The sequence below is a fragment of the Varanus komodoensis genome, unplaced genomic scaffold (genome assembly GCF_004798865.1).
Source record: "Varanus komodoensis strain SLA01 unplaced genomic scaffold, ASM479886v1 scaffold132, whole genome shotgun sequence".
Classification (NCBI taxonomy): Eukaryota; Metazoa; Chordata; class Lepidosauria; order Squamata; family Varanidae; genus Varanus; species Varanus komodoensis.
This window is the reverse complement of record NW_025335381.1, coordinates 480,972-506,036: the sequence shown is the minus strand read 5'-3', so window position 1 is coordinate 506,036 and position 25,065 is coordinate 480,972. Positions and strand designations below refer to the sequence as shown.

At 60.8% G+C, this 25,065-nt stretch overlaps 1 protein-coding gene across 1 annotated transcript; it reads left to right on the top strand.

Annotated features, from left to right (window-relative positions):
- The first annotated feature begins 10,166 nt into the window (after positions 1 to 10,166).
- PEAR1 (platelet endothelial aggregation receptor 1) lies at positions 10,167 to 24,278 on the top strand. The gene is given in 23 exon segments (XM_044422656.1): positions 10,167 to 10,360; positions 11,771 to 11,875; positions 12,517 to 12,617; positions 12,877 to 12,969; positions 13,298 to 13,544; positions 14,194 to 14,317; positions 14,900 to 15,036; positions 15,298 to 15,510; positions 16,256 to 16,430; positions 16,759 to 16,879; positions 17,134 to 17,297; positions 17,592 to 17,694; positions 17,952 to 18,059; positions 18,510 to 18,638; positions 18,782 to 18,876; positions 18,878 to 18,911; positions 19,036 to 19,254; positions 19,517 to 19,629; positions 20,132 to 20,249; positions 20,627 to 20,683; positions 21,082 to 21,270; positions 22,155 to 22,373; positions 23,414 to 24,278. Coding segments are annotated over 23 exon segments (3,129 nt in total). The 5' UTR covers positions 10,167 to 10,265; the 3' UTR covers positions 23,584 to 24,278.
- The last annotated feature ends 787 nt before the right edge of the window (positions 24,279 to 25,065 follow it).

The following is a 25,065-nucleotide window of genomic DNA, read 5'->3' as shown; positions in this document are numbered from 1 at the left end:
AGGAGATGTAAGCTGCCTTGAGCCCTTTGGAGGAAAAAGGCAGCTTACATCTCCTCCTCCATCTTATCCCCACAACAACAACCCTGTGAGGTAGGTTGGGCTGAGAGTCTGTGACTGGCCCAAAGTCACCCAGTTGGCTCCATGGCTGAGCGGGGACTAGAACCCAGATCATCTGAGTCCCAGTCCCAAACTCTTAACCACTACACCACACTGGCTCTCAGTTGACCCACAGACCACGAGGACTTTCCTGCTGTGTTAGTTGTTTGGCACAATAAATGCACGTTCGTTGCTCAGCAGCGGCCGCCTTCGCGCAGGCCCTGCTGCAAGTCCGGGGATGCTGCATTAAGAGAAGCGGTTCGTGGGGAAAGGTCCGCGTCTCCCCCATTCGCTGTGGGACCTGCACGGTTAGATCTGCTCACCGACACCCAGACGCACTTCTAGGGAGCCGATGCCAAGCGATCGCTGCTGCTTCACGAGGCAAAGCGCGGGTCGGTCGCTGGCCGATGCTTCGCCTCTGATGATCGGTCATGTCTTCCCCCCTTCCGCCTTGTTGCGCTCCCCCCCCCCCCCCCCTTCCCCGTCCACCTTCTTCCACCTCTCATCCGCACAGGCTCCATCTCTCGCCCGCCCCGGGCTTCCCATGCTGTTGGCGCCGCCGCGCAGCTCCTACGGGGGAGGCAGCGCGGCTCGTAGGGGGGCGGCCCCGCGCCCCGGGCCACCAGCCGCCCAGGGCGCCGAGTCCTCCGCCGCTGCCGCCCCGAGGCGGGTGCCCAGTGCGAGGCGTCCTCGTTGGCCGGACTCTCCCGAGCAGCGCGGGTCTCGCCCGCACCTGGCGGCGCCCGGGCGCGGCTCCCCGCCGCGCCATTCCCGGGGACGGGCTGCCCCCCCAGCGGCGGAGGCCGCGCGAGACGCTCGGCCGCCCCGCGGGAAGGGCAGGCGGGAGGCCGGGCCCGGGGGCCGCTCCCACGCTCCGAGAGACCGCGGGTCTCCCCGCAGCGGGCGCGGCAGGTGCCGAGCGCACTCCGGGGCCCTGGGCCGGGCTGGGCCGGGGCCAGGTGCGGCAGGTGGCCCGGCCACTCTCCCTCCTGCTTGTGCCATGCCTGGAGCTCGCTTCCCCGCGGAGCCCCGCCTGATCTGCCCTCGCTGAGTCCCGCCGGGGTCGGGGGCGCATTCCCGGGCCGGGCCGGGCCGGGCCGGGGCTCGGGAGACGCCGCGGCAGCGCAGACGAGCGCTGCGGAGGGAGTGGCGTTGACCAGTCCCGGGGCGAGCCGCTGGGAGCCCCTCTGGCCCTTGGTGGGGAGCGTGCGAGTGGCCAAGGGGAGACGCGGCTCCCCCTGCCCCGGTCTGCAGAACGAGGGGAAGCGGGGGCCCTCGCCCTGAGAGCTGCGCTGCGTTGCAACGTGGAGATCGCCGCCTTCCTCACAAACCACCCAGACGCAGGGGACTCGCAGTGCTGGAAACTACTTGCTTTGCGCACGCAGGTCCACATGGGCCCCGTGTGCCCTCTGGAGACACGCGCCCCCGGGCGCCCCTGCCCCAACCTACCGCAGGGTGGGAAAGTTGCTCCTCCCGCTGCAGCGCTTTATCTGCGTTATCCTGGCCGTTTCGGCAGTAAGCGCCTTTTAATTCAACAGGGCTTACGCCCGATCAAATGAGTTCCACCTAGTAGCTGAAAATATATTCATTTTTAACAGCCCTAATTGGTTTTAATTTCTTGTAAACTCCTGGAGCCTCTAAGAATTGGGCAGTATAGAAAAATTAAATAAATAAAATACAGCAACCGGTGCTGAGTAAAGGGGAACTACTACTTGATGGGATTTGGAAATGATGCTTCTGCTACTGCAGCCAAGAATAGCATTTGCCCTTTTTGCAGCCGCATCTCATTGTTGGCTCATCTTCAGCTTGCAGTTTACAACAATACCAAGATCCTTCTCGCTTGCAGTCTTGTGCAGCCAAGTATCCCCCGTCTTTGTAACAGTGCATTTGGTTTCTTTTTTCCTGGGTGCAGAACTTGGCATTTGACCCTTCTGAATTTCATTCTGTTGTTTTCAGGCCAGCTCTCCAACATACCAAGATCACCTTGAATCTTGTTTCCTTCTCCCAGGGAATGGGCAACCCTCTCCATTTTGACTCATCTGCAAACCTGATAGCTGCTCCCTGTCCTTCCCCTTCATAAGAGGCTTTGGGAAGAGTCCTGGACCCCAGAATAGTTTCAGGGCTACCCCACGTTGTGTCTTCCAAGAGCTGGGACAGGCTGACCAGCAGATTTCCCTTAAAGCATTTTTTCCAGTGCATATTGCATATGATCCAAACAATCTTTTTTCTTGCCAAGAAAAAATGCATTATTCTTCTCGTTCGCAAAGCCCTCTTGCTGAGTTTCCTTGTCAAAACTTCCTGAGGGCCGACAGCAGATCCCAGCCCCTTCCTGCCCCCGCACCCGTTCCTCCTCTCCTCTCTCTTACTTTTCCCACTTCATCTTCATTCACTCCAGGCACGGAGCGAGGCCCTGGGAGCGGCTTGCCGTTTACCTTGTTCTGTGGAGTCTGCAGTGGGAATTCTGCTGCCTGCTGTTGTTTGTTCTCCTGGCATTGATCAAGATCTTTTTCTGCATGAGAAGCAGCAGAGGAGGAGAGGAGGGAATGCCACAGTGCTCATCGCTGAGAGGTGAACGATTCCCTGGGTGATCCTCAACAAGGGCAAGGTAAGCGCCAGGCAGGTCATGCCGTGGATGGAGCGGGGCCCTTCCTAGGTTGACTGCCTGTCTCTGTAAAGGCACTGCTTACCTCCTGGGCTGGGCACATGGCCAGGCCAGCGGGAGCTTGGCTAGCTAGGAAGGCCTGGCATCAGCCTTGTTTACCTCCCCCCCCTCCAAATACCCCTTTGGAAGATGAGCCCGGGCCAGGGTGCGAGAGGGGCATGTTTTCCCAGGGGTGGCCTCTGGCCATTTCAGCTCTCGGAGGGAAAGAGGGAGAGCAGGGCCACTGCCTTTCTCAAAGGCACGGGAGTCCTCTTGGGCCTGGCTCTGGCCAGGCTGGAGCGCGCGCGCGCACACACACACACACACGTGCCAGCCAGCCCAGGCCTCCGTTTCTGTCTCATTTAGCTGCCACGAGTGGCAGAACTGTTGGGCAGGAAGAGCTAGCTGTACGTACATGCCAGATGCAGCCGTGCATGCGTGTTTACAGTGAACGGCAGAACTGTTCTGGCTGGTGGAAGTTGCGGACACACCTTTGACACCCGTGGCGTTGTTCGCGGTACCCGTAGAATCGCCTGTTTCTGAGGGCCCCCCCCCCGCCCCCAGTGAATGTGCATTTTGCTGCAAGGAAGGAAGGACGGACGCGTGAGCGCTGGGTGCGGCCAGGGGACATCATATCGCCACTCATGTTCCTTTAGCTTGTGATTACTCATCACTTGGCAAGAATGCGCTTCCTAGATAGAAGTTGCCTGTGAGGAATGGTTAATTTACGGCACACCATGTCATTGTGTCATCTGCCCATGTTGCAGAAGCGTGTCACCCAAGTGGATTCAATAGAAACAATTCTCCCACAGCAGCAGGGGTGGGTGGATGGATGGACAGCTTTGTTTTTGAACGAGACAGTCTCTGGAGACAGTCCATGAGCAGAATCCACGCATGCAGAAAGCTGGAAAGGACAAGCTCCAACGTGTATTCCGATCTCGGGTGCATTTTCCACCCAGTGACCTCCCCATCAATGTCCATCTGCACAGTCCTCAGCTCAGGAGAGGGAAGGCTTACTTTTTTTCCCCCAAATTTTATTATTTTCTCTACAAATCTAAACTAAAACAGCAATTATTCCCGAGACATCGGACATACTGGGTTGACATCTTACTTTTTTTTTTTTACAATCTATAACCATATTCAATTCTACATATAGTCCCACTTCTCTAACCAATAATAAAAAGAATTCCAAGTTTGATAGAAGTATGTATCTTCCTTCTTCTTCAAAGACAATCTATCAATTTCCATGCAATCCAAAATCTTTTTTAAGATCAGCTCTTTGGTAGGTGGCTTTTCATTCCTCCAGTGTTGGGCAAATACAATCCTTGCCACAGTAATTACATGTAAGATCAAATATATACATTGTTTATCAAAAACATTAGGAATGATGCCTAATAAAAATACTTCAAGTTTAAATATTAAAGGCTTTTGTAGCATTTCCTCAAGCCATTTGTGTATTTTAACCCAGTATTTTATTTTATTATTTTTTTGCCTTAACACAAGTCCACCACATATGATAGAAAGTACCAGGTTTTTGCTTACATTTCCAACATCTATTTGACATATTTGGGAATGTTTTTGCTAGTCTATTCAGCAATAAGTACCATCTATAAAACATTTTATAAAGGGTTTCTTTATATGAAGTTGCTAAGGTTATCTTAATATTTCTTTCCCACAGCTTTTGCCATTTCTGTAACTCAATATTATATCCAAAATTTTGTGCCCATGTTATCATAGCTTCCCACTCCCCTTCCAACCCTCCTGCCCTCCTTCTCCAGCCTCTTCCCCCACAGCAAGATTTGAGGGATACTGATTTTGTGAGGTCAGCCCCAGAGCTCAGGTGCGTTGGTGAGAGGAGACCTTTCCCACTGGCTCTGCTCTCCCTTGTGGGGCCACTCCAGGCCATTCCTGCAGCCCAGAAGTGGGCTCCAGGGAGGTCCCCCAAGCAGCACCCACTCCTGTCCCCATTCGCCCCAGTGCATGGCCTTTCTTCTCAACAGCCTGAATCTCTGACATTGTGAGCCGGGTGAATGTAGGGGGTTATTGCCATGCGTAATGCCATTCTTACTCCGTGGACCCTCGGCGGGATTGCTAGCCGCCCGCCATCCACAGGCCCTTTCCCTATCAACAGGAAAAAGAGAACAAATGCAGTGTGCTTGCAGGGGGTAAACAGCGGTTTCTGAGCTCCGGGTGAGGGAGGGGCAGTGAAGATCGGGAGAGAAAGGTGGGGACACGATAGTCTATTTGGGGTGGGCTGCAGTGCATTACCCACAATGATTGTGGAAGATGGAAGTCCAGATATATGTCATGGTGGACTTTACAAGTCAGATGCCATCAGAAGAATGACTGATAAGAGAAGACATGTACTTTCCCTGGAGGCTTATGAGGAGATACTATTTTTAAGCAACTTAAAATGATAAGATATATCCCTTGAAATGCCTTCTCCTGGTCACGTTTTGAACAAATACAAAAGCCTTGTCTTAGCTTGTGAGCCTTTTCCTGGCCCTGCTGAGCTCCCGAAGACTCAGCAGAGAAGAAAGTGCAAGATTTGATGCTCGCACCAAGGGGTCTGACGGGAGTCTTTGCACGTCCAGCCTGCCCCACGCACTGCTCCTGGCAAGCGTTCGGCTGGCCGAGGGCTCGGGGCGAGCCGGCACTTCCGCCCTCCCTGCCATCCCGTGCCTGAAGTAAACCTGGGTTGTCCTGGAAGTGCAGTGGTTTCTCCCGGCCGCTCTGAGGAGCTGCGTCTTCCGTGGGCCTTTTGCTCTGTGGGTGGCGGGCGCGGCCAGGCAGCCTCTTCCTACCGGCTCATTCCTCTCTCAGCAGCTCCTGGCCTCACGCTCCTGTGTCAGGGACCAGGAAGTCCGGGGCCGCCTTGGTGGCTCCCTTGCCCAAGAGGCTGACGTGGGCAGGAGCCATCTCTTGCGCCCTTCCTGTGCGAAGGAAGCGTCTCCCCCCCGGGGGCCCCCCCCCCCCCCCGCCCCGCACCGCTCGTGTGCTCCAAGCGTCCTGACTGAGCTGGAGTGATCTACAGCCATCGAGACAGCGGAGCTTTCTGATGACAAAAGTGCAAAGGGTTATTATCTCAGGGTGACGTCCTGGGATGGCAGGAGCAGCTGGCCAAGCACCACAGACCTTCCCCGCTCTCCTCGCCCCCTCTCCACAGGTGGCCCCGCTCAGCGTGGAAATGCTCGAGTGACAGGCCGGACTGAATCCCACCCGAACATCCTGCTCCTTCAACCCTTGGAGGCAGCATTTTACAAAGCCATTCTTCCTATTGTGGCCCCCATCCCTGAGGGAGGCTGTGCTGAATCTCGCTGCGCCTGCCCGCTTGTCGGGTGGCGTGAAGGCCGCCACATGGATGGGAGCAAGCCAGGCAGCTCGGGCTTCCCACGCTGCCTCTGGTGGGTGCGAGCGGGACGCCCCAGGGATCATGTCCTGCTTCCAGGCACGCTGAAGAATGCAGAGAGAAGTGCCGCAAGCAGATTAATGGAGGGGCTTACTTGATCATGTGCAAGCAGCGCGATTGGAGGCCGCTGCAGTCCAGATGTGTCCCTGAAAGGGCAGTGCAAGGCTGTGCCGCAGAGAGGCAACCAGGCCTTTGCAGACGGCTCCCTGTGGAGAATGGGGTGCCATGCAGCAACCCGCCAGATCCAGTCCACGCTCAGGCAGGCCGGCCGGCCGGCAGGCAGCGCCTGCGCCAGGCTGCTTTGGCTGCTGAGGCTGGCGTGGGCCCTCTGTTCTTCAGGGCAGAAGGAGACTGCTGTTTTTTGTAAGCCGTCCAGAGACTCTAGTATTGGACAGCATAGAAAAACTTGAAATAAAGAAATCTCCCCCATTCCTCTTCACGTATTAGAGAAGGATGCAAAGAGATTGCCATACGCACAATTCAGAGAGGCCCTCGGGGTCCCCAGACGTTCAAGAGGTGGGTGCTTTTGGGGCCCCTGTGGGAGTCTGTGCCACGCCTGCAGTGGAACTCGCCACACGTGCCACGAGAGCCTCCACTGCACACGGAAGGGGTTTGCTTCTGGGGCTTCGGCTGGTGGGAGGAAACTTCCAGTTGTTGTGGAAGGTGCTCAGGCAGGCTGGATCTCTGGGAGCGACGAGGAGGTGGGGCAGCCCGGAGAATGCCGATCTCCACGCCTCTGCAGGAATCCAGTTCTGCTGACGGAGAGAAGGCGTGGGCTGCACGCACGGCCTCTGCCTCCCTCTGGGGCTGAGCAGGCCTCTGGAAAGGCCATGCGGGGCTCTTATCCAGGAACATTCGGGGACTCTCTCCGGGGAGCCCCCTCCCGTCCGCCTGCCCCGGACTTCATCAAACCGTGAAGGCAGGAGTGGGCGGACTGGAATGCGGCTTGGGGCACTGCCGCCGAATCTCCCCCTTCCTCGTGTTCCAGCCGCATGGGTGGCCCCGATGCGTCTTAGCCCTGAGAACTCTCCGTTTTGGTGCTGAGAGCAGAGAGGTCACTGCTCAGACCAGAGGGCTCCCAGCACCCCCTGTGAAAGGAGAGATGACTAGAGCCCCCTTGGCCCATTCACCGCCCCCCCCCCACATGGATGCCAGATTTGATTTCATCACCCTCAACATGGCAGCCTCTTGAGGAGCCCTCTTTTGCGAATGGACCGATTTAGTGCTTTCTGTCCCCCAAAATTTTAATTTTAAAATACTTGTAGTCACCTTCCAATATAAAACTCCTGAGGCAGCTTAAAGACAATTCAGTAGTGCATTATCCCAGAGAGACAATAGACTCTATGAAGAAGGATAAACTGAAAGAGGGCCGTGATAACTCTCGGCAGCCATTGAGAGTGTTCCATTCCATGCATTTGTCTAATCCCTTGGGATCTGCAAATCCCAAGATGGTGGCCGTCACTGCATCTCACAGCAGCAAATTCCATCGTGTGAACGATGCCCGGTGCGGACAGGTCCTTCCTCTTGACTGGCCCAGATTGGCCACTCTTCATCTCCATCTTCCTCCATTAGGTTCTCCACTCTATGAATTTCACACACTTCAATCATATATATATATTCTCCTCGCCCTTATTTGCCCTTTTCTGAAGGAAAAGAACCCCAAACATTCCCAGTTTTCCACACCGCACAACCCACGGATTTCTTCCCACGGTCTCGGTGAGAGAGGCTGAACAAAGACCCATCCGCCTCCCAGGCTTCGGGCTGCTCAGAAACAGATGGCCTGAGCTGAGGACGCCCTTGTCCAGGGAGGCAGCCGTGGCCTTTGACAAAGCAAGTCGAAGAAGAGAACGGGGGGGGGGCGGGCCCAGCGGGGGGGGGGGGGGGGGGGGGGGGGGGGAGCGCCGCCTGAGCCCCTCCCCAGTGCTAGTAGGAAATGGGCCCCGCAGCTGCGGAGGCAGGCCAGAAACGCGCAATGCGCTTGCCTGCAAGGAGTCCGTGGGAAGATGCCCACTGGGATTTTCCAGGCTGTGAATAGCTGCAGATACTACCAGAGACTTCCCCAAAGAAGCATTTTAATAAGCGGTTGCTTCTTGAGCAATACGTGTTCTGTATGCTCCTTATATTCTTCTTCAGAGTCCTTAGAGACAGCCCATTTTACACTCCCTAATTGTGGGGGGGGGGGGACTGAAACAGCAGCACGGGGGTGTCCAGCACTCGCCTGACTGGCAGGAGACTTGCCGTCGGCCGGAAAAACTCTGCTCGGCTCGCTTCCTATTCTCACACAGGACTTCCTGTGTTTATGTCCTAGCTGGCTGAACGTGATGCCGTGACTCGGGGTGGGGCACAGGGGTTGCAGGTCGTAAAAGAAATGTGAAAAGTAATTTGAGTATATTAAGTGAAAATAAAAAATGAAGGCATAAATTCCAAGCACAGCTGGAAAACCCCCATGGCAGCTTTCGTAGCAAACTGGCCGCATTGATCATTTCCAGATCTCTCTGTCTCCTTTAGAAGGAGTTTAACCCACCACTGTACAGAGGCGGTTTCCTTAATTTTCATAACGAAGGTAAAATACGCGGTTTGCATGAGCTTTTTCCAAGGGTTTCTATTTCTGCCTTTCTATACAATCTGTTAACAAGGCCAGTGTCATGGCTAGGGCCTGATCAGGCACCAGGACCCAGACAGCCAGCACAGCCACAGGCCCGTTCCCAATCATAGTCAGGCAGTCCAGGGGTTGAGGCCAGCAACAGGAGGACAAAGCCAGCCAGTCCAAATAGAGCAGAGTAGTCAGAGCCGGTCAGGAGCTGAAAGCCAGAGAGACAAGCCAAGGAGAAGCAGGCACCTGGGACTGGAGGTGGAGCAGGTGGAGCCAGGCAGGTCCAGAAGTGAGGGCAGGAACAAGGCAGCAGGCACAGCTTCCAGGAAGCACAGGAAACTCCAATAACATCAAGATCCTTTGCTGCCGAGGCCACATCTGAATGGAAGAGCCGGCTCTTATACAGCTCCTTCCTCAGGACTTCCAGGTGGTGCCCGTAACATCCCAGGTATCTGTGATTGACTGTGGGCCTGATCCTGCAACCACCAGGGCTGCTATGCTGCTCTCTGGCCAGGAGAGGGAGCCCTGGTGCTGCCTCAGGACCTCACTGCTAGGTAGTATAACTCAGAGGTGGCAAACCCATGGCACGCGTGCCGCAGCGGGCACACAGAGCCCTCTCTGTCGGCACGTGAGCCAAGGCGCCCCAGCAGCCGAGCATCGGATAGCAGCGCACAGAGGGGCCATGCACAGGCTCGGAAAGGAGTAGCAGCGCCAGGTGATGACATCACGAACCACGACTCAGTAGCCGTGACTCATCCAAGTTTTTGCATGGCCAGTCACTGGTCTCTTTCTCTGGCGGCAACAGCGGGTGTCTTTCCAGCAGAGGAGAGGGTCTGCCCCTCCATGGTGGCCGGCAAGGGCCAGTCATACATTCAGACCTAACAGAAGCACAGTGTTATATCTTGAGTTGTTCTGGCAATACGAGTCTGTCCACACGCTGGCATGTTCCTGCCCTTGCAGCTGAGTCCCTCTGCCTGAAGAGATTTCTGACTGGTGGCTTTCAGCCCAGGGAAGCTGGCTCAGCTCCCTTCCTCGTGCCTGGTGCCTACAGGGCCTGTCTGGGCTATGCACATCTCTGGCTGAGGCTGAACAGGGAAACATAGAAGCATAGAAACAGAACAAGTCCGACCCCTGGCCCCAGCCGGCCCCGCTCATGACATGCCTACCATGTGCAAGTCTGAGAAATGTTAGAATGAATAATTGGTGACAAACACAAGGAAGAAAAGGAAGAAAAGCACAAAAAGGAAAATATAAAGTTTCAAGTTTTTGTAGCCAGCCACAGGTGGGCCCTAACACACACCCAGCTCCCCTCCGTTCCGGCATCACGTTCGCTTTGCTGGGTGCCTCTCATCCATGATGCCCCGGTCCCGGTTGCTGCTTGCTGCTTCTGTGTTTGTGGCACCATTAATCTTCTCTCTTGCCAGTTCTGGAAGACAGTGCTTGGAATAAAGCGTGGGGCTTCCTCCCCTCCTGGCATTTTCTGGGTTGCAAGTCAGCCATTCTCCTTTCTCTCTGTTGCTAGGAAGATGATCCAGTACACCATCTTGGTGCTGTGCACGCAGCTGGATTGGAGCGTGTTGCTTAATCCGAAGGACCCCAATGTTTGCAGCTACTGGGAAAGGTGAGGCCCTGGGCTGGTGGCTGGGGGTGGGGAGCGGCGGCAATGCGGTTGAAAAGGTTTCCAAGAGTGTACATGGTGATCGCACCCCAACTGTATCTTGCCAGTGCCTCGTCAAAGTGGGGGAGACCGTAAGTTACCTGCACGCAGATAAATGGGGCCGTGCCTTAAGCTCCCCAGTAACATACAAGAAGCACCCTTTATATATCAAAGCGAACCCTTTCCAGTATAATGGCTACCACAGCAGAGGGGGTGGAAGGCAACTGGGATAAAGCCCCATTTTTCCACCAGGATCATATAAATTGCCAGCTGCTTTCGCCTCACCCGCACCCTCTGCAGAGGTCTGGAAATATTCTCCCGGCTCCACTGAATTCTGGCACAGCCTTTCCCTCTGAACTCTTCTCCGCAGAAAGGAGGGAGAAAGGGTGTCACTTGGAACAGCTCCTCACAGCCTTAATTTACATCCTCACAAATTAAGATAGGATCAGAACCGAACAAAACAAAAGCTCTTTTCTAGTTCACGCGGTACTGTCTGTCGGGGCATCTCCATAGCAGCTGTGAGAACGAATACACGAATTCGATAGGAAAGCCCTTTGCGCCTTGAACCTCAGCGCTTGGGTGAACTGTGCTCAGGCGCCCCCTGCAGAGAAGCCCAACTTGCACCAGCACTGTCGGGTAGAGGTGAACCCAACTACACGCTTCCAGAACGTACACAGAGTATTTTATAACCAAGTGGTCACGTGATGCCTTCCTATACAGAACAATCACACAGATCAGCCAGCTACGGATGAAATGGCAAACATTACTGAATGGAGTGCATTTACACTCCGATTGAGTAAATTCCTGCAACTCACGCCAAATTCCGTGTCCATTCAAACATGAACATGCGAGTTGCTGGGAAATCATTCACGAAATCTTGCTACATTGTGGAGGATCTGGGGGCACCAGCCAGCAAGGCTGCTTAACCCAATCCTTTGTGCATAAACTGAGAATTCCTTGGAGGACTGCGGAGCAACAGTGTAGCAACGGGATGCTTTACACCACTGGGCGGCCGCTGAACGGACCCTGGGAATTTCCCAGCATCACTGGCCTGTGGCCAGCCAGTTTCTGAATTCAGTTTCTCCTGAATGGGAAGCTTGTAGGCAGGACAGGAATGCAACCACAGTGAAGGAACGCGACTCTTTTTCCTGCCAACATTGTAGATAATGTAGAAGCAGAGCGAGTCGAAGGGGTCTCCTGGGCCATCTAGCCTGACCCCGGTTCTAGCCGGCTCTGCTCACGACATGCCGCCATGTGCAAGAGTGTGAGTCCGTTTCGGTGTTTGCATATGGCGGTTTCTCTGCCTGAAGCCCTGCGAACACTTCCGCCGTGATGCTGTCCCACCACTGAAGGCGACTCCCTGTGCTCCCCCAGCTTCACCAGCCCCTCCAAGGAGTCCCATGCGCAGCCCTTTGCCCAGGCCTTCCAGGGGCCTTGTGAGAGGACCTGGCCCTTCCGGAAGATGTGCACTCAGCACAGGTAAGGCGGGCGGGCGGGCACAGCGGGGGGGCTGCTGGGAGGGTCCATCAGGAGCCCGAAGGACTCGGCGATGCTCCGTGGGGCTCCCCGTGGTGGGAGAAGAGGGGCGCAGGCGACTGGCCTCTGTGCGGTTGCCAGAAGTGCCTGTGCCGCGTGCCGGGCTGGAAGGGTGCTGGTGAAGCTTCCTTGTCCCCTGTGGCTGCTGGCTCCTCTCTTGACTTGGGCAGTTATGCGTGATGCTTGCGTTGCCGGGAAAACCCCAATGCCTCTGTGGGCTCTCCCCGGACGGAGTTCTCCAGAAAGCACTGCTGTTCTTGGGTGTGGGGTGAGGCCCTTCCCGATGGGGGCTCTGCAGACATCTGCACATTGGTGGGGCAGTCCTAGCGGGGTTCCTGCATCTCCCGGTGGCAGAAGGTCCCCAGGGGAGGGGAGTGGCAGGCCTGGTGGGAGGGGGCTGCTTCATCCCACTGTTCCATCTTGGCTTCCACCAAGGAGATGCTCTTGGCCAGCCTCCCCTTCTGCCCCAGGAACGGCAGCTGCTCAGGGCGGCCTGCCTCCTCCACTGCCCCTGCCCTGCCCTGCCCGGGGCACATAGGATCGGGAGGCCCCTGGCCTTCAGGGACGTTCTCCGACTTCCGCAGAGTCGTGTACAAGGCAGCCTATCGGCAAGCAGTGAAGGTGGACTACAGGAAGCGCTTTCGCTGCTGCACGGGGTACTACGAGAGCAGCTCCAGCTGTGTCCGTAAGTACCTGCTGGCATCCCAACAGCAGCAGGAGTGGGCGGAATCCATCTCAGCTGGGGCCCAATTCCACTCCGGAGCAGACTTCAGGGAGCCGAAGGCAGAGGTGGAGCTGCGGGACCCCAAACCACAGCCTGTCTTGACTTCGAGCTCACCAAGCTGGGCAGGAGCCTGAGCAGAGGCCTTGCAGCCTCTCAGAAGAGGGAGGAGAGGCCACCAAACCAGGACCCCGTCCTACCCCCTCTCCCCTCTCTGCTGCAGCACACTGCACCCACGAGTGTGTGCACGGGAGGTGTGTGGCTCCAGACCAGTGCCAGTGCGAGCAGGGATGGAGGGGCGCCGACTGCTCCAGCGGTGAGTCTCCCTCTCACGAGCAAGGAAGTGGTGGCGGCACCCATGGAGGGTGTGGGGGAGCGTCTTGCGCCCCGCGGCAGAGCAGTGGCGCAGGCTGCCTCGGAAGCGCCCCCCATGGCCGTAGGACAGACCCCAGGAAAGCGAGGGTGCACGTGTCATGGGGGCCCCGGGTGAACGCTCTGCTGGAGGAACAGCATTTGGGGGGCCGGAGCACGTCCCAAGCACCTCGCGGTTCTTGCTGCGCCTGCTCTGCGGGGCACCCCACACTGCCAGGCTGGTGGACGGCGTGTGTCCCCGGCCGGCCTCACCGGCTCACTCTGTTCCCCAGAATGCAGCAGCCGCTCCTGGGGTCCCGACTGCAGGGAGCACTGTGCGTGTGCCAACGGGGGCTCCTGCGCGCCCTCGACGGGGGCCTGCGCTTGCCCGGCAGGCTACACGGGCCCGCTGTGCCAGGAGCCCTGCGCGGCGGGAACCTACGGCCAGGGATGCTCGCTGGACTGCCAGTGCGGGAACAGCACCGGCTGCGACCGGGAGACCGGGGGCTGCTTCTGCTCCCCGGGCTATGCTGGGCCACAGTGAGTAGGCCGAGGAAGAGCCGGGAGCGCGTTCGGGAAGGGGAGAGCTTCCGGCGTCCTGGCACATCGCTCGCTCGCTCGCTCTCTCTGAAGCTTGCCCTTCCTCCCAGACCATTGCCCCCGAGTCTCCCAGGTGCTCCTCGCGGGGGCCCAGGGCCGGCCCCAGCACCCTTGGACTTCGGCCCACTCTCCGCTGCTGGAGGCACCAGGGCTGCCGAGAACTGGGGCCGGGAAGACTCAGGGCCCTCTCAAGAGAGAGAGGATCTGGCCTGGCCAGGCCTGGCCTACGGAGGGGAGGGGAGTGGGAGTGGGAAAGTGGGTGGCCCCTGGCTCTGTCTCCGTGGGCCCCCGGGAGGAGCTTTCTGCGTGGCGCCCTGTGCGGCCCCTTCAGGCGGTCTTGGGGTGCTAGTGTGGGCTGCTGCATCCGGATTGCTGGCAGCTTCCCCAGAGCTGCGGCCCTACGCCTTTGCTAAAAGGATGGCTTTCCTTTAGTGAGCATTCTGTACCTGAAATGCCACATTAGGTTTCGTTTGTACCCAGAGCTCTGCCAGAAAATGGCGTCCGGCGCAGGCGATGTCCTGCCTTATCCTGGCAGGGGTGCTCGGGCTCCTTCCCATGGGACTGACGTCCCACTGCTGCTCTCTTCCAGCTGCGAGTTCCCCTGCACCAGGGACGCCAGCGGATGGCGGTGCCAGGAGCACTGCTCCTGCCAGAACAGGGGGATCTGTCCCTCCCCAGGGATACATGAGTGCACCTGCCCCCCTGGCTGGATGGTACGTTGCAGAGGGGGAGCACCTGAACGGCGGGATGGCCCCCTTCCCCACGCGGCTTGGGGGACGAGCCTCTCCTTGCGGGCTCAGGGGGGGACCCAAGTCCTCCGTAGCCCATCATCCACCCTCTTGCCTTCCCAGTCACTTCCCTGCTTGAGGCGATCAAGGAGAAGGCCCTGGGTGGTGCCCCGACAGCGACCGACCGGCCTTGCCCTGCTCTCTCCCCCGGCCCCAGATTGGGAGGCTCCCCCCCGCGCGCACACACACAGTTTAACCCGCTGTAACCCTCTTTTCCTACATGGTCTGCACAAGTGCAGCAGAAGTTGCGGGGGGATACTCCCTTGCATGCCGTGGGGGGCTTCCCCTCCATCTGTGGGGAACCTCTTGAGCTGTTTCTGGTGGTGGACCCATTTCACCAGCCACGGGACCGCTGTCTGTTGCTCTAGAGAGAGATTTGGCTATTGGGCAGCAGAGAAATTAAATAAGTCCCCCCCACCCCCCCAAGAAGAGCTTGCACTGGTCTTCCCATCTTCTGGTGAAGGAGCTCCAGCCTTTGCCGACGGCCCCCTCTCCTTCCCCGCACAGGGCGCCATCTGCTCCATCCGCTGCCCGGAGGGACGCTTCGGCTCCAGCTGCCAAAGGGAGTGCCAGTGCCACAACGGAGGCCGTTGTGACCCCGAATCAGGGCAGTGCCAGTGCGCACCGGGCTACACTGGAGAGCGGTGAGGAGGAAGAGCAGACCTGTGGGCTGCAGGGAGGCATACAAACACAATCAGTCGCGCAATCCTTGCAAGAGCCAGGAAGAAACACAGCCCCGGACTTGGGGGTTGCCCGCAGCAGCCCAACCTTTGCCCTCAGAGGCACCGGAAAGTCACTTGGGAATCACCGAGTCTGGACGGGTGGCTGGGGGTGCGGAGGGGGTGCCCAGCTCTGCCTCTGCTCCCCACGCACTCAGCTCTCCCTCTTCCCTCCTGGCCACCAAGGTGCCGCGAGGAGTGCCCCGTGGGCAGGTACGGGCAGGACTGCCGCCGGGCCTGCGACTGCGCCAACGGGGGGCGCTGCTTCCACGTGGATGGCGCCTGCCTCTGCGAAGCCGGCTTCCTGGGCAGCCGCTGTGAGGAGCGCAAGTGCCTGCCTGGCCTGCACGGCCTCAGCTGCCACTTGCCCTGCCTCTGCGACACCCAGCACACCCAGAGGTGGGTCGCCTCGCCCCTGCCTGCAGGGCGCCTCCGCACCGCTCCGCACCGCGCGGGCTGGCCGGCCGGCCGGGATCCGGGCCCCCGGCCCCGGGGGCGGGGGTGGGGGCGGCCGCCGTGGTGCAGCCCAACGAGCAAACGGCCTTGGTTTCTTTTGGCACTCGGGCACGTGGGCAATGGGGGCAATCGCAGGGCATTCTAGGACGGGACGTGGAAGTGGGACAGAAGGGAACGTGCCCCTGAGCAGATCCATTCGCCCACCGGGCAAGTCCCCAGTCTCCGGGCGATGCACGTCCGGAGCAGTGGGGCGAGACCTGGAAGCCACGCGCGGCCTGCCCAGCTGCCTGGTGGGGAGTGAGCTCGGTCCGCCTTCCCGCTGGGGCTGGTGGGCAAGCAGGGAAGTCCCTGGCCATTGGAGGGACTCCCTGGCCCATTTCCCCTCTCCATGGTGGAAGGAGAGCTGCCCAGCTGCCCATGGAAGAGTTGGGAGCTACTCAGACCTTCTTTCCTGAGAGAGGAGGCCCGGGGTCTTCACACGCTGACCAGGGGCCCTTGGGGCTCCCCAGAGCCCGGCCAGCCGTGCCGCCAGCCAGGGGGCACTGCGAAACAGGCCAGCCTCGGCAGCGAAGCTCAGGCCCCGAGGCCTCCCCAGATCACCGCGAAGGCACGCCGATCGAAAGTGCCGAGTTACCTGCCTGCTAAACCCAGGACTTGTTGATGGGAGCACCTGCCTCTGTTTCCCCAGCTGCCACCCGCTCTCCGGGGAATGCACTTGCCGGCCAGGCTGGGCAGGGCTTTTCTGCAACGAGACCTGTCCCCCGGGTTATCACGGAGCCGGGTGCCAGCACCCCTGCCTGTGCCTGAACGGGGGGACCTGCAGCAGCGAGACCGGGCTCTGCACCTGCCCAGCCGGATTCCTGGTGAGTCCCTCCGGAGGCTGAGGTGGGGGGGGGGGCTGCGCCAGCCCTCCTCACCGCGGCTGCTTAGGCCTGACACAGGACATCAGTGCCCTGTGGGCGGCCCTGGCGAGATATTTGATGGGTGGGAAGTTGAAACAGCAGGTAAAATGCCCCCCCCACGCACCCTCACCAGCAGGAGCCGGCCACCTTAGGAAAGCCGGCAGGGAGCCCCGCGGGCTGTGGCTGTCGCTCTCTGGGGCAGCCCCTGAATGCCTGCCAGCCCCTCAGCCAGGTGGGCTGGGTAGAGACTCCTGGCAGCGCCAACCCCTACGCCCTCCTGCCTCCCCAGGGTGAGCACTGCTCCAGCCCCTGCCCCGCCGAGACATATGGCCTGAACTGCTCGCACCACTGCACCTGCCAGAACGCCCTGGCCTGCTCCCCCATCGACGGAAGCTGCACCTGCAAGGAAGGTATGGAGCTGGAGTGGGGGGCGGGGTCAGCTCCTGGGCCCCGTCCCCTTTGCCCAGGCACGGACTCAAGGGCCATTGGGATCGCTGGATCCGGCTCCTGCGATGCCAAGCACTGGGCTTCCTGGCCGGAGCAGCTCAAGGGCCGCGTTCCTCCCCTTCCCACTGCCCGAGCCGTTCCTCTGTGGGGCCAGCCGGCCTCGCGTGCTGCCACCCTCACAACCGCCGACTTTCCCCCTGTGTCTCCCCCCCCCCAGGCTGGCGAGGACCAGACTGCGCCCTGCCCTGCCCGGCTGGAACGTGGGGCTCCGGCTGCAACCGCACCTGCCTCTGCGCCAACGGGGCGGCCTGCGACCCGGCCGACGGGCGATGCGCGTGCACACCAGGCTGGGCCGGGAGCAGGTGCCAGGAGCCGTGCCCAGTAAGGCCGCCAGGGTCCCCCCGGCCCTCTCCCCAGGCTGCCGAGCGTGCCGGCTCTGCAAGGGGAGGCGCTGGCATCTGAAGGAAGGCCCCCTCCCGTGTTCCCCCCCAGTGGCCAGAAATGCCGCATGCTCGCGCTCGCTCTCTCTGCCCCTGCCATTAAGTTTCCCACGGACAGGCAAGGCTGTCAGGAGAGCAGAGAGAGGAGCAGCTGGTGGGCGGTGGGCTGCCGGACGCTGGGGGCTGCCCGCCGGAAACCTCTGCTCCCTCACACCCGAGCCTCCCCCACCCCCAGAACTGGTTCTACGGCCTGAGCTGCGGCAGCAAGTGCTCCTGCCAGAACGCGGACGGCTGCGACCCAGAGTCGGGACAGTGCCGCTGCCGACCCGGGTGGACAGGTGAGGGCAGGGCAGGGCAGGGCCACAGAGGAGCCTCTCGGGCTTGGGAGCAGCGAGCAAGTGGGGAGAAACACCGCGGACCTCGGCAACCTCCAGTTCTGCACACAGCCGGGGTCCTGCAGCTGTGCTCGGCCGCAGAGCGGCAGCCAGCTCCAGACTGGGCCCATGGTTGCCGCCTCGGCAGGCACCTTGGCCCGGCCCGCGTGTTCCCGCTTGGGCCACGTGTGGAGATGAGCTGCGCGCCGTTTGCCCTGCAGGTTCCCTCTGCACCAAGCCCTGCTCCTGCAGGAACGGTGCTGCCTGTTCTCCAAAGGACGGGAGCTGCGACTGCCCGCCCGGCTTCCGTGGCCCCACCTGCCAGCGCCGTAAGTGAGCCCGTCCCCAGCCGGTCCACTCAGGGGAGCCCCGGGCAGTACCGAAGCTCCGGTCTGGGCAGTGGGAGGGTCAGGCAGAGGGGCCTGCAAGCCGGCAGTGGGCCCCGGCCGGCAGAGAAGCTGCTGAGGCTCAGCGGGGTGTGCAGAGCTGGGCAGGGCACGTGGCTCCCAGGGCCCCCCAGGTGGAGGAGCGTACCCTCCCACGCCACTCACAGCCAGCCTGGCTCCACACACTCCCGAAAGGCTTGCTGCGCCGTGCGGGCCCTGCCGGCAGCGAGGGCAAGGGCAGAGGCAGCTTTCGGGCGTCCGTGGGGCAGGGTGCCCTCTGTTGTCCACTGCAAGAGGAATCGAGGGCCGCTGCGGTCAGGTGGGGTCTGAGAGGAAGCGGCCTTCCGGAGGACCGGAGCAGCGGGAACAAGCCCTCCTCCTGCTTCCCTGCAGCCTGCCAGCCGGGGCGCTACGGCAAGAGGTGCTCCATGGCCTGCACTTGCGCCAACCACTCCGCCTGCCACCCCGTGGATGGCTCCTGCGCGTGTCCTCCTGGGTGGAGGGGCAGCGACTGCTCGCAGCGTGAGTTGGCCTGGGCGGGATTCCCGGGCACAGGCTGTGGGCTGCCTCCCGAAGCCGGGCAACACCAGCCCTCCGTCGCTCGAGGGCAGCGGTGGGCGCCCGAGCGCCCATCCCAGCCCCACTTCGCTGCTCCGGTTTTGCAGGCTGCACTCCGGGGTTCTTTGGGCAGAACTGTGCCCGGACGTGCCAGTGCGTGAACCAGGCCCTGTGCGAGGCAGAAAGCGGGAGCTGCTTGTGCCCCCCCGGGCTTCACCGGGTCCCGCTGCGAGACAGGTGAGGGCGAGCGCGCTCCGGCCTCCCCTCCAGGCAGGCGTGCGCTCCGATGCAGTGGCCGGGGAAGAGCGGTTCCCTTGCCACCTCCCTCACCTGGCTTCTTCCTTCTCGACCACCTGCCCAGAAAGCCCTGGGGAGGATTCCCTCGCTACGGTCCCGGCCCCCCCTGCAGGCTCCCCGTCCCTCGGTGCCGTGGCCGGCATCGTCGTCGCGGCTGCCTTGCTGCTGGCCCTGCTGGTGCTGCTGCTCTGGTGCCGGCAGTGGCAGAAGGCCAAGGAGCGCCAGCACCTCGCCGTGGCCTACGCCGCCGGGAGGCCGGAGAGCGCCGAGTACGCGGTTCCAGGTACGGGGCAGGCAGAGCAGACCCGAGGCGGGTGGCTTGGCCCCCACAGGCTCGGGGAAGCCTGCGAGCTGCCCGTGAGCGGGGGGGGGGGAGAAGGCTTGGGGCACGCAGGTGCTCCCGTGGCCCGGGCAGCACTGCTCAGGCGGGACTGGGGGACCAGTGCGATGGCCGGCGGCCTGCGCTGCCTGTGCGTCCGTCTGCAGGGGGCGTCAGCCGGGGAGCAGCGGCTTTCTCAGCCCCCCGCCTGTGCTTTCCTCCCTAGACATCCCTGCCAGCTACGCCCACTACTACTCGAACCCCAGCTACCACACCCTGTCTCCCTGCTCGCCGTGGGTCCCCAGCCCCAGCAGCCTGGAGCAGCCGGGCTCCAGCAAGGTAAGGGACTCCCCCTCCGGGGTCTGGCCTCCCCCAGCAGGGCCCCTTGCCAGAAAGGGCAGCGGGTGAGAAGCCCAAGGGGAAAGCCTCTGGCCCTGCCCTTCGCTGTGAGCAGGGGGGCTTCTGCGGCCCGGGCAGCCCACGTCCTTCTCCTGCCCTCCACCCATCTCCTTGTCCAGCCAGCATCTGCCCGCCGGGCTACCGCCTGCTCCGGCCCCAGAGACTCCCCTGTTGACCCTCAGCAAGGCATTTGGCCGTGAAAACCGGACTCGGGCTCCTCTCAGCCCAGAGGGGGCCTGATGGCTGCCGTGGGGCTGCTGCGGAGAGCGCTCATCCTCAGACGATCCCTCGGTGCTTGGGGGCGCTGCTCCTCCCAGCTCAGCAGTGGGGCTGCCCTGAAAGCTGAAGGCAGCCGGTGTCTCGGGGTGTGTCTTTGGGCTCCCAGTGGCAGAGCGGCTTGCTCAAAATCTCTTGGGGTGACCTTGCCTCTCCCCACTTTCAGCTGATCAGCAGCCCCAAGCGGGAGTGGCTGGGAACGCATGGGGCGGACTGCAACGCCACTCTGCCGGCGGACTGGAAGCACCACGGGGCAGCCGTGGCACGGAGCCACGTGGGGCAGGGTAAGGCCTTCCGGAGGGGGCGATCCTCGGGTGAGAGACGCCGCGGTGACTGAGGTGCTGCCCCTTCTGCGCAGGCTCTCCCAAGGGAAGGCCTGGGCCACCCTGTCTCTTCCCCGCACACCGTCGTGAAGAATCTCACGTTGCTGGCAAGGGCCCTGCAAACAAGGGACAGGAAGGGTTTCCGACCTGCCTGGCTCTGAGGGGCGTCCGAGAGGCGGCCTGCAGTGGGGAGCTGCGGAGAGGCCCTCTTGGGGTGCTGCTTCCACCCTCAGGCACTGGGGCAGGGGGGGGGAGCGCACGGAGACTGGAACCGAGAGCGTCATCCAGCCAAACGGTGCCTCATCTCCTCCAACATCCTTTCCTTTCCTTTCCTTCAGGTGGGGGCCTGATAGACCGCAGCTACAGCTACACTAACGGGCTCAGAAATTATAAAGGTAACAGGCACTGCTGGGGTGCAGTCTTGGGGTTTGGCTGAGGGGGTGACCCCTGTTTGAAAACGGCCCGCTTCATTCCCCAAGGAGCAAGGCGGGAGACAGCCTGCTTGCCATCGGGGAGGGCTCCGGGGGGGTGCTCCATGATCTTCAGACCCCCCTTGAGGCTGGTCATGCATGGGATGGCTAGCTGCCAGTAAGAGGGTTGGACCAGCCTTTCTAACCATTATAAGGTATGAAGCACCCTACCAAGAACCCGCAGAAAGAAAACATTTTTGAAAAACAATTGAAATAAATCACAGGAGGTGCGCATGAAACATGTCTCCATAAGTTTAAAAAATTAGTGCGTACAGTTTGGCATGAAGTTCAGGAAAGACGGCCCTGTATTCACGCATCTGCAGGTGGCGTTGAAATACAACCCACTCAGCTGCTGAAAAGCATCATTATGACCCGAATCCGTTCCGAGGCAGGAGGAGCATTTCTCCTTCCAAAGGTGCAAGACCAGTCTTTTGGCTATCCAAGGCTGCAGAACATCCATTTGCGAGGTCCTCCAGGGAGCGCGGAAATAATTCAGAAGCACACGTGCCTCGGTAAATCTTAAACAGCCTTCCAAGACCACTGTGTCCTCGTTCCAAAAAGCAGGAACCCGTCCCATGCCCTCTGTGCATAAGCAAAGTGCTCACAGCATGCCATCTGCAATGGTGGGCTGACTCAGGCGAGCCATAAAATTTTCCAGAAAGTGGAAGTTTTGCTGAATAGGATACAGAGTCTCCTCTGAGGCACAAAAGCGAAGTCACGCTGATTAGGCAACACAGAGCATTCGGTTCGTTACTTCATGGTCTTTAAGACTCTGATTATTTGCATCATGCCAATCATACGTATGGCGGGACCCCCACATCCACCACGGGGAGAGGCTCCAAGCCCCCCAGGAAAGGCCTGAAACTGAACAGGAGCAAACACTGCATACGTGGGGGCTCGGGGTGGAGGCCCCTGCCAAAGTGGAGAAACTGCACCGAGAGACAAAGCACGTGAGGCTGGCTAGGGCCACACAGAGTGTGTCCTTCCCTGGAGAGAGTCACCATTTTTCTGCTTTCGTGGGGTGCTGTACCCCAACTTCTGCGAATGTGGAGGGCCAACAGTCAACCTCGGTTAAGTGAAACCATGGTAACTGAAACAGTGGGTCTGGGGGCTCCTGTATTTATGTTTAGAAGTATGTATGGCCTTTCAGGGGTGGCCAAGCCAAGACGCGGGAGCTGTGCGCGACCCTTTGAGCTGATGCTGTGGTTTGCCACTGGCTGTTGCGGGCACCCACCTGCCGCCGGCCACCAGCTTGTGGCTCTCCATCCTCTGACATTCCCCGTGTGGCATTCTCCCATTGAGCAAGCCTGGCTGCCTCAGATGCAATCGCTCAGCTTCAGCCGGTGGATCATGGCCACTCTGCGGCCTAACCCTTAATCCCCCCCCCCCCCCGCAGGTTACAGCAATGAGGAGCCCCTGGGACGAAGCGACAGCTCTCTGAGCAGCGAGAACCCCTACGCCACCATCAAGGACCTGCCCGTCCTGCTGGGCAAGCCCACGGAGAGCAGCTACATGGAGATGAAGTCCCCCTCCAGGTGCGGGACGGCCGACGCGGAGGCCGGCCTCTCAGGAGAGCCTGCCCGGGGCCCGGACGCCGAGGAGGCGGCCGAAGGAGGTACGTGGTGGCAGCCACGCTCTCCCAGTGCTTCGGCCCCTCGCTGCCGCACGATGAAGGCGCCCAGAGAGCAGACGGGGCGGGCCGCTCCAGCTGCACGGGCAGATGCAAAGGCAGTGGCGTCGGCTTGGCCTTGCTACGTGCACGGAATAAACCGGGCACTCGGTACTCCCATATCAGTGAAAAACCGGTGCCTGCCTGTCAGTGTGGCCGTCTAGTATACTTCCTCCTTCATGGCGGGGCAACTGGCTCACATTCTGTTAAGTAGGTTATGTAGGAGTAAAGCTGCAGCCGGGCCTTTCAGGGCATTGTCAAAACCCGTTCCGTGGAAGGCATCCCCCAAATCTCAGCCTCCTGCCTTTCGCAGCTTTCTCTCTACGAACCAACCAGACTTGGGCCAACAAGCCCTGGATCAGCTCTTGAGCCGCAGCGGTGCAGGATCCCTGCAGGCCTTTGGCCAACCCCGTGAAGAGCAGAAACCTACTTGGTTTCTTTGGTGTGAGCAAGAGGAACGCTGGCCGTAGCAGGATTCTTGCTTTGCTCAGGGACAGTGAGCTTCTTCCCTGAGGAGAGGCAGGAGGCTGCGCTTGTTTGCAGTGCTCTTGACACACAGGCTGGGGGATGGATGCCCTGCAGAATTGCCCCCCGGGCCTGGAGAGCTCTTGGGAGCCAGAGCTCCCTACCCCTCGTGACGGTTCCTTCCACTCATCCATTGTGTCCGGACCAGGAACAGCAGCCAGTGGCCCAGGGAGACGGCCAGCTCCCGTCTGCAGGCAGCCAGAGACCAGAGGCTCGGGAGGCTGGTGCAGAGAGACCACCAGGCCTGGCCAAGCAGGCAGGCACTGCCACGGCCCCCCCGCCGCCGCCTCCCGGCATACAAAAGAGGTGCCCTCGTTCTTTGGGCTTTCGCTCAAGGCATCGGGGCGATCCCCAGGCAGAGGGGGAGCGGCCAGCTTACACATGGCACCAACCCAAGAATGCCTGTGTCTTTTGTGGCTCATCGTTTATCATTCTCTCTCCTCCTCTTCCTCCTCCTCCAGGCAGCAGCTTGGCTGGGGCTGATGGCGCACCCCACGGAGCAGCAGCTGCCCTAGCCATTCCCCCGAGCCACTACGACTCCCCCAAGAACAGCCACATCCCCTGCCACTACGACGTGCCCCCCACCCGGCACTACCCGCCTTCCCCGCCGTGCCGGAGACAAGCCAGATGAAGGCCCGTCCTCCTCCTCCTCCTCCCTCGATGGAGCCTCTTTGGCAAAGGCGGAGGGCCCAAGTCGGAGCTTCCTGTGCAATGGAGGACTCCCGCGGTTGCTGGCTTCCCACCTGGGGGTGGCCACGGAGATGCGCAAGCACAGCTCTCCAGCCACCTTGCGCCTGCTGTGCGGGACGGGCGGTGGCAGCCCAGCCCCGGCTCAGCCAGCGGGCCCCTCCGCGCCCTCGTGGTGCTGGATCGCCGAGGGGACACGTGAGCTCTGGAGCGGCCAGCCCCGGGAGCATCCCCCCTGCGCCCCCACTGCTGCCCGTAGGCGAGAGCAGCTGCTTCTGGTCCCACGGAACCCAACAGCGCCAAGAGACCGAAGCAGTGGGAGGAAGTCGGAGCGAAGCTGGTCGCCTGCCGAACTTAGGAATTCACGCAGAGACAGAGAAGTGGCCAACGGTTTTGCTTTCCCGTTTCGGAGCCCTTGGAAAGCTTCCGCATTTGTGCTGCGCGGCTGCGATTGCCAGGGAAGCGGCAAGCCCCCCCACCCCATGCCCACCCGCGTCCAGAGCCTCCAGCTGCTCGCATCTGGGCTGAGCCCTCAGTGACAAATGCCACAGCTCACGTCCTGAAAGGACGTGTCCGCGCTGTTTTCCGGGACCGGCGACATGCCGGCTGCTTTGTGCAAGTAAAGAGTCGCACCGTCAACACCTGCGTGTTGTATCTTTGCATCAGACACACAGATAAGAGGAGCACATGTAAACACAGCCACGCAGAAGGGCAGCCCCACAAGCGCCGGCTGCCTGGCAGGGACACGCGGCCCATGCCTCCCCCCACGGGATGCACGCCTGGCCTCTGGCCAGGCGCGCCGAGGCAGGAAGGGGCCACCTGCCAGTTCACACGGGAAGGGGGCAGGCGGCGGCGGCAGGCCATGCTCCTGGCACGGCTCACGTGGGCCCCGTGGAGGAGAGGTGCTTGGGAGCCCGCAAGGTGCAGTTTGGCCTGTGGGGCTTGCGCTGCGCTGGAGCCGTGTGCGGAGACGGCATGGTCTGGAGTAAGCGAAGCGCTTTGGCGACAGTGTGGGGGGAGTTCAGTGGTGCTCCTTCCCTCCCCAGATGGGCACATGGAGGGGCCGGGTTGGCCCACCGGCCTTCCCTTCCCAGCCCCCGGTGCTCTTCCGCCCCCTGCCCAGGTGCAGCTGCTGCCTACGGGGCGGGGGGTTCAGTGCAGCCCCAGGTCCCCCCAGGCCCGAGCGGCAGCATGGGACTCGTGGCAGCCTTCCCCAGCCCAGGCCCTTTCCCTCTGGACTGCGGTTCCCATCAGGCCCAGCAGCGAGGCCACGGCCGGGAAGGCTGGCAGCTCTGCTCGAAGGCAGCACAGAGCAGCAGGCTGGGAGAGGGACTTGGGAAGGGTCGCAGCCCCAGCTCAGTAGCACAGGAGGGGCAGGGGGCGTGTGTGCCGGGCAGCCCCCCCCCCGGGCGCACCGAGGGCGAGT